General features: G+C 38.4%; 1 protein-coding gene across 8 annotated transcripts in view; it reads left to right on the plus strand.

Moving 5' to 3' along the window:
• Positions 1–8,931, plus strand: part of CPEB2 (cytoplasmic polyadenylation element binding protein 2) — a 77,195-nt gene that overhangs the window by 66,828 nt on the left and 1,436 nt on the right. For all 8 annotated transcript variants that reach the window (XM_088836501.1, XM_088836502.1, XM_088836503.1 and 5 more), the window contains 2 exons: positions 962–1,143; positions 6,387–8,931. The exon at positions 6,387–8,931 is cut by the window's right edge and continues 1,436 nt beyond it. In XM_088836501.1, coding sequence (XP_088692627.1) covers positions 962–1,143; positions 6,387–6,614 — 410 coding nt within the window. In that variant the 3' untranslated portion in view covers positions 6,615–8,931. The remainder of the gene's footprint in view (positions 1–961; positions 1,144–6,386) is intronic.

Below are 8,931 nucleotides of genomic sequence, written 5' to 3' on the forward strand. Positions count from 1 at the left end.
CGATATTTATCCTCCGAGAGGTGGGAAACCAATGAAGGACTTTAAGTAAAGGAGAGAGACATGATCATATGTGCATTTTTGAAAGACCGTTTAGCTGATGACTTGTGGACCAATTCAGGAGCCTGTTATTACAGTCCAGGAGACAGTTAGCAGTGGCTTGGATTAGTGGTGGTGTGGTAGAAGAGCCAAGTGAACAAGTGTTACAGGTATTTATGAGATAAACGCAAAGGCTCAATCTCAGTTTTCAGTCTTAAGCTACTAGGTAGACAGTGGTACCATTACCGAGAAGATCAGGAACACTGGAGTCAGTTGGAAGAAGATTGTGGTTTTGAAGACTAGTTTGTGCCTCCCTTCAGAGTTACCAAGCAGAAATTTCAGTTAAGCCATTGGCATCTGCTATATCTTCAAGAGAATCACTATTGGTACTGTTTTGAAAACAAACTGGGGGGTGGGAAGAGCACGGATGAGAAACAAAATGATAAAGCTCTTGCCATGATCTGATGAAAAATAACCGTACCTTGAAACAGGGTGTTAGTCATGGAGGCAGAGCGGTTGGATTCTAGATATGCCTGGAAATCAAGTCCATGGGATTGCATGCACTGTGGGAAACAGAAAGAAACGGGAAGGATGAAGCCAAGCTTCTTGAGTTGGCAGCTTCATCTTTTCCGTCACTTACTGAGTCAGTGAAAACACACTGGGGCACGCTTAGACAGCGAAAGGTCAGGAGTGCCGTGCAGAACCCAGCGCGTGCTGCAGTGTCTGTTAGAGATCATACAACTGGTCCCGTGGGCAGCTGAGCGGTCTGCTTCTGTGGCGAGAGCAGATGGGCCCTCATGTACAAGACAGAGGACTGGATCGAGAAGACAGCACTATCCTATTGACTTTCACTTAAAAAAAACTTTAAAACTGTTGATTCACTGTGTTCTCTCCCATTTGATGTGCACTTCTTTCCATTTTCCAGTGGAGCTTGCTATGATCATGGACCGTCTGTATGGTGGCGTGTGTTATGCAGGGATTGATACAGATCCAGAGCTGAAATATCCAAAAGGTGCTGGTCGAGTTGCTTTCTCCAATCAGCAGAGCTACATTGCTGCCATCAGTGCCCGGTTCGTTCAGCTCCAGCACGGTGATATTGATAAGCGTGTAAGTTGCATATTGGAAAATCATTCAAGTCCTGTAATAAGCTGCTGATCCAAAGCTTACTGGGCTTCCCTGGTGGCTTAGATGGTAAAGAATCTGCCTTCAGTGCAGGAGTCCTGGGTTTGATCCCTGGGTCAGGAAGATCCCATGGAGAAGGGAATGGCAACCCACTCCAGTATTCTTGCCTGGAGAATTCCATGGACAGAGGAGCCTGGTGGCTATAGTTCATAGGGTCACAAAGAGTTGGACACAACTAAGTGACCAACACTTGCACTTTTACATTTTCCAAAGCTTTCTATCCTACAGAGTTAGTAATGCAATTCAAAAACTGAGTGCTTATTTTATACTCCTTTAGCTCTTAGAGTATTATATCAAAAGATCCCTGAATTATGAAATTCTTGACCAGACATTAAACTTTAGGTATAATACACAGAATTTAAATACCATTTTAAAGCCATTTCAGAAAATATATCAGCCAACAAGGTGTCTTAATATCTTTCTAACTGTGGAGGCAGAGCTTATACTCTGGGGCCAGACTCCCTGAGATCTCATTTCCACCCTGTGCTCGGTAACCCTGGGCAAATGAACCTTCTTCACACCTCTTACTCTTCAAGCACAAGATAGAAAACAATAATAGTATCTTTTGCACAGTTATTTTGAGGAATAAGTGAATTCACATCTGTAGAAGCACTCAGAACAGAGATAGGCACTAGTGTTAAATGTTATTTATTTTTCATAAAATCTAAAGTAAAACCCGTTGTGTATATTTTCCTAAGTATATGCAATAACAAATATAAATATGTAAATAAGCCAAATATACAAATAAACTAAATACACAAGATGATTGCTCTAAACTTTAAAACATTTGCTCTCTAGCAGCACTGCCAGGTCATCATTTTCAGGAAGTCCTATGGATTATAAATGAAAGCCCCCCTACTGAATAATTTCTCAAACTGATTACCAACCATTTAAAATACGAAAAAGGAGCGAACAAAACTCAACTGATTATTTTCAAATCTATCTCATGCTGTAAAACTGTGGGTACTTCCTGAATAATCATGTTTACATTTGTAGTACAGATGAGATATACTAAAAACATGAGGTAAATTAACTTTCTTATATCCATTATAGTAGATATAACTTGAGTGGGTTCTTGTTTTCCCAGTGTAACAGTTTCTTGAAGCTTATTCTCTGGGGCTGTTTGCACATTAAAAGACTATTTTAGGGGCAGAGGACCTGGTTAATTAATATCTGTTGACTAGACCATAGACTCTAGGAGTAGTCACAATTTAGTTATGGAACCATACCACTTAGGAACAAAGTACAGCATCAGTTCAGTTCACATGTACAAAGTGGCTTGCTTGTTTGCCATTGTTACAGAAATGTTGCCCCAAAAAAACAACGAAAAAAATTAAGTATCTAAGAAAATGAGCTCTGCTTTTATCCAGACATGTTATGAAAAAAAATTTTTTTAACTGAACCTTCAAGTCCCTCTCATCCATTGGTTTTCAACCTCCACTGCCCAGTAAAGTGGCCTGGGAATGAGGGAGACCGCGATGTCTGGGTTCCAGCCCCGCGGAGGCTCTGTGGCAGTTGTCTGGGATGCTCCCAGGGCGGAAGTGATTCATGAAGCCTCTGGGTGACTCTGAGGCCCAGCCATGCTTTATACCACTCATCTAGTCAACTGTGCTTTAGACCACCAAGCTAGTCTCAGCTAATCCCACTTGCTTTTTCAGACAAGTGAGAGGGTTTAATATACAGAAGCAGAGGAACGCGATTATTGTACTGTCATACATCACACCTCTTTGTTTCCAAAATTATGGTGGAGGACAAAATTATTTAGGGCAGAGAAACCTCGATGCAAAGCAAGTGAATTGAGAAACACTTGTCTTCTTAAAAAGGCCTTGAACGACTGAGATAAATGTTTGCTTTTTAAAGATATATGCTACTAATGTGCTACTAAAGTTGATGTGCCTTCAACTTTATTTGAAAGAATTGGAGCCTTAAATATTTTATAAGTCATTATACAAAAAAAATTAAATTATTAATCTTTTTACCTTTCATCTCACTAAGTGAACCATAAAAGCAGATAAAATTTAAATTTATCTGGAATGCAAAGATAGTATACTTATTTGGAGGGAAGTAAAATTGTTTATTCAACGCATTTTTTAGGCTCATGAGTACTTTGAAATTTAGTTTCATCTTCCCGGTAGCTGTGAAGAACAGTCACCACACATGTATAAATCATTTTTATTTATTATATTTTATTCAGTGAGTAGTATGATTCACTCTGGCTTCTGGTAGTTACTGAAATGAATTGTGTTATACTTCAGATTGGCTGATTACTAGTTATTTTATTAGTTATGAATTCAGGTGATGGTGTGCACAGATGGTTCCTCTGTAGTGGAAAAGGGAAGACATTCTAACAGAAAATACGAAGCATGAAGAATCACTGAAACTCCCTCTCACACATTCAAGCATCGATAGAGGTTATGAATCACAAATAGGTTTTGATTGTATTCTAAAGTCATAGATTTGAAACCCATTTTTTCATCTTTGTAAGTTTTGATTTTGAACTAAATAGATTTGTTGTTTGGCATTCAGTCACTACATCTTGTCCAATTCTTTGTGACCCCATGGACTGCAGCATGCCAGATTAGCTTTATCAAATAACATCTAGAATTTAAAAATACAGATAATTGAAATCATTGTTTTACATTGTCACCCAGTATTTTATGAAGTACTATGAAAATTAAATAAACAGCAGAGACACTGTGCTTAAAACATTATGGTGATAAAGGCAAGGAAAAAAAAGCACAAGAGAGAAACCCAGAAAAAATATTTAAGTGTTCATCTGCAAAGACATTCAGGTAGTTTCAGCTTTGTGCTATATGTGCCGCCAGAGAGTACTGAACATTGAGCAAATGCAGGTGGTCCTTTGGCTCACAGTTTGTCCTCCAGTGAAGTGAGACCCAGGAGTTCTCAGACTGCCTTGATCTATTCTTTGGTTATAGTAATGCACTTCCTTAAGTATAGTTCTAATGAAGGTAATGAGTCAGAAATAACAGCCTGCCAGTCAAGATAGAATCTGTAAAGGAAAAAGGTAAGAGACAAAGATGGAGCATATAAATTTCAGAATTTGCGTCAAAGATCATTTTGAAAATCAAAAGCCAATGGAAAGAAAGATTAAAAATCCTTAACTGGCAAAGAGGACTTATAAATTAGCTTTAAAAAAGAAAACAGCAGCAGGAAAATATGCAGAAAATATAGACAGTTCAGGAAAGCAAAATGTCCAATATATATAAAATATACAGTCTGGTAGCTCAAACAGTAAAAAATCTGTCTACAATGCAGGAGACCTGGGTTCAGTCCCTGGGTTGGGAAGCTCCCCTGGAGAACGCAATGGCAACCCATTCCAGTATTCTTGCCTGGAGAATCCCATGAACAGAAGAGCCTGGTGGGCCACAGTCCATGGGGTCGCAAAGAGCTGGACATGACTGAGCGACTTTCACTTTTTTTTTCATGTTTATCCTAACCCTAACCATGAAATCACCGACTCGATGGACATGAGTTTGAGTGAACTCCGGGAGTTGGTGATGGACAGGGAGGCCTGGCGTGCTGTGATTCATGGGGTCGCAAAGAGTCGGACACGACTGAGCGACTGGACTGAACTGAACTGAACCATGAAATATTCGGTTGACCAAAAAGTTCCTTTGGGTTTTTCATAAGATCATACTGAAAATGCACTTTTTGACCAACAGAATACAAATACAAACAAAAATGTTATTTCATTACTTTCCTATCGAATGTTTTACAGTTCTTTTCATCAGTCAGCGAGGTTGGTTCCAGTTTGTTGTTATTGTTTTTGTTCAAAATAATACTGAAGAAAATACCCTTATATATTTATTTTCTGCACACATGCAAGTATTTCAGTAGAATACACTCAAAATAGAAATCATCAGGTCATTATTTTTTTACCTTGGGAAAACCAAGCCATTTAAACACTCAATTTTCTGTCCTCTCAGAAAGTGCAGAGATCTTAGACTACCTGGCACTATTCAGTCAGACAGAAGCAGTAACCTGTCATTCATAAAGTTCTCACAAGCTAGAAAGTAAGACCGTTGAAGCTAATAGTGGCCGGTGCTAATTTACAGAGTATTTACCAGGTACCAGGCACTGTCTTATGTGCTTTTACTTGCATCATCTGATCCTCACAACTCTGGGAAGTAGGGTCTAGTGCCTTTCTCATCTCACAGGTATGGAAACTGAGGTCCAGAACTTTAGCATCAAGAGCTGACTTAAATCTGAGACCTTCTCCTGAGTCCCACTGTCACAGCGGGACTTTGACTTCTGTCTTACTAGTTCTCAGAAGTCTAGACATGCCTTTCGTAGGATCATCCACAGCTCTGGTTTGTTGGTGCCGGTTATTTATGAGCAGGGCGTAGCTCTCACCTGCAGTGGAGCGCATTGCCAGGACCAGGGGCTGTTAGGTTGTACCATCTCACCGGTGGGGCTGGGAAGAGAGAACAAAGGTGTAAGTACGTTTGTCTTCCATGCCCTGCTCATTTAACTCACAGTTACCCCCACCTCTGAAAAGATCAACACACAGATGTTTTAGAGATGTCAACTTCAAGAAAGGTGAGGGTGGAATGTTTTGTGAATCAGTTAGAATTTTATAGTTTTTATAAATTATTTTTTGTCTTTGGGGAGTAAAGTGATGAAAATAGTATTCAGTTAATAGTTCTCAGAAGAAACATATCAAAATACAATAAAATTACCAAACTAAGTGCTCATTGAGTCACATGGTCAATTATGAACCTAAGACCTATAAAAAGATTACTGCAAGAAGAAAATGATGTACTTTGTTTAGCTTACAAGGTGGTGAAGCTGGGCTTCCCTCATAGCTCAATTGGTGAAAACTCTTCCTGCAATGCAGGAAACCTGGGTTCGATTCCTGGGTCAGAAAGATCCCCTGGAGAAGGAAATGACAACCCACTCCAGTATTCTTGCCTGGAGAATCCCATGGACAGAGGAACCTGGCAGGCTACAGTCCATGGGATCACAAGAGTTGGTCTTGACTTAGTGATTAAACCACCATGGCGAAGCTATCACCCTCGGAAACCGCCTCTTCCTTTCAGCATTGAGTGCCACTCCATTTCTCTGGAACACTGCATGAACCTCTTAAATCAATGCTGAGGTGGCGTCTGAAGCAGACTTGACGGGACTTGTCTTCCCTCTTTTTCTAGGTGGAGGTGAAGCCATATGTGCTGGATGACCAGATGTGTGATGAGTGCCAGGGCGCACGCTGTGGTGGGAAATTTGCTCCCTTTTTTTGTGCCAATGTCACTTGCCTGCAGTATTACTGTGAGTTTTGTTGGGCAAATATCCACTCCCGTGCAGGACGTGAGTTCCATAAGCCATTGGTAAAGGAAGGTGCTGATCGCCCACGTCAGATCCACTTCCGCTGGAACTAAGAACAGCTGACCGGCCTCTGTTCAACAAGGAGAGAAAGGGTGCATGTGGCTTACTGTGTCTGAAGATACTGACATGCAGAAGAAATAAGTGCGTTCTTCTGCTTTCACCCCAGCTATCAATACATGCATCTTTATCAGCAGCCAAAACACTACAAGCCTCTTGTTTTTCACCAAAACCCTACATCTCAGGCTTACTAATTTTTGTGATATTTTCATGTTAAAATAAAATGTTCTTTTGTATTTTCTCCAAGTTATTTTTATATGTAAAGTTAAAATTAGATATGAGAATGTTTTGCGTAGGGGCAAACAGTCTGCTGCTATGTAGTGGGTGAAGCGTGCACTTATTTCTAAACGTGGGTTTTTAACTAAGATCTGCCCCAGTAATTTACCAAAGGTAGCAAAATAATAGTGAAGATGGAATATGTCTGCTACAAAGGCTTATTTTTATTGTTGCTATTTTCAGTGTATACATAAACTAAAAAATTAGGGTTGTTTTTTTGCTCTCCATTTTGACTTGCAAGAAATAATACCTCAAGATAATCTGATTTATTAGCTATTTTTAAACATTTTTAATCACAAGCTGTATTAGCTTTGCTGCTATATAGGTGTTATGTGTAAATGCCACCTATTAATACGGGATTGAAAACGTTAGAGACACACTGCATTGCAGATAAAATGCAGGCAGCACAATATGGCCTAAACTGCCATAGTTTTAGAATGTGAAAAAAAATGCATGTTTACTTACCTGTATACACCATATGCATGCACTAGAGTTATTAACAAGAGGTGAGGTATTGCAAATGTTCAAAAAGCTCTCTTGAACTAGGTAGCATGAACAAATTATAAAATTTGTTTAAAAAAGCAAACTTGCATGCATTATTGTGACTTCAAGTTAAAAAACAATGTCCTACATGTGTACAATATGCAAATTAGTTTTAGATTAGAGAGTGCAGCCATTTTGTGATCTGGTCGGTAGTGGAATTCGATTTTATGCAGACTGGATGTAATATTTGTAATCCCTGTGCAATTTTGTGATGTGCGGTTCTAATTCATGTGCAGTGATATAGTATAGATAAAAGATTGAGTAAAAGAACAATACTAGAATTTTAAAGAAAGTTGATTTTAGCCCCTTTGATAGTTCATGGTTAAGACATCCTTTATAAACCAAAGATGGCCAGCACACTGCTAACCGGTCACCAAATGTAAGGCCCATAGGAAGCCCATATTTAAACAAAGGAACTTTATTGAAGAATGCAAAACTTTAGTAAACCTAAGTAAAGTCAAAATGGAGATGGGGAAATATACAGATGGCTAGTTGCATAAAATTCAATTTTACCTTAAAGATAACGGTGAAATCTGGCTTAAACTTGCTTATGTGTTTGACCTATGTATATTGGGGTCTTCTGTCTAAACTGGGGTCACTGTTGCATGGAAATTGTTGTTCTTAATGGTTAAAAATTGCTTTTTTTAAATTTTGATGAAGGAATTTTGGTAATGACTTTGCTTGCGGTTTTTTTGAGAAAGTGGCATGGAAACATGCAATAGTTAGTTTCTCTTGGTACTGAACACTATTAGAGTATCATTAGTGACATTTTTTCTCTTTAGAGCATTTTTAATGCAACTAGCCCCTATATTTTAATGTAAGAGTTACTCTGCAATCTAAGCAAAGCATCCAACAATGGTAGATGTTTTTTAAAATGCTGAAATAAGATTCTTGACTCTAAAGAGAGAAAATTACAAGGGCGTTGCCTTATTGCAGCCCCTTGGGACAATCCTTCACGTGAGCAAAGTGATGATCTTAATATTGGTTGTCTATGGTGTGCTTTTTTGTACTGTAAAAATATGTGGTTCATGTCTAACTCTGCTGTTTTATTGTGGTTGTGGTTCAAGTTTTTAATGTTTAAAGTTGATGCTGTTTTCAGAAGAGCTTTTTACTAATTTATTTGTCGATGTTCCCTATTTGTTACTTAACCATGATCCTCCAGATTTTTGGAGTATTCTTTTCTAACCTTAACCCTGCCAACCTTGATCCATTTGACATTTGTTATGCACTATTTTTATATCTCTGTGAGAGATTTTTTCCAACAGTCAGCTATTTTATGGCACACTTTTTTTGACTGATGACATCTCCTTTGCTATACCTCAATTTTTGGAATTTAGAAAAGAAATCAGTAGTTTTGCAATGTTAATTATTTAGATATTTAATTTCGCAGATTTTTTAACTTTATTTTCATAATTTCTGCTTAATGTTTAAAATTGAAGAGCCTTTTTGTGTATTAAATAATGAACACTAAAATAAATTATATGATGAAAATAA

The sequence above is a fragment of the Moschus berezovskii genome, chromosome 5 (genome assembly GCF_049115385.1).
Source record: "Moschus berezovskii isolate FMDL1 chromosome 5, NW_MosBer_1.0, whole genome shotgun sequence".
NCBI classification, from domain to species: Eukaryota; Metazoa; Chordata; class Mammalia; order Artiodactyla; family Moschidae; genus Moschus; species Moschus berezovskii.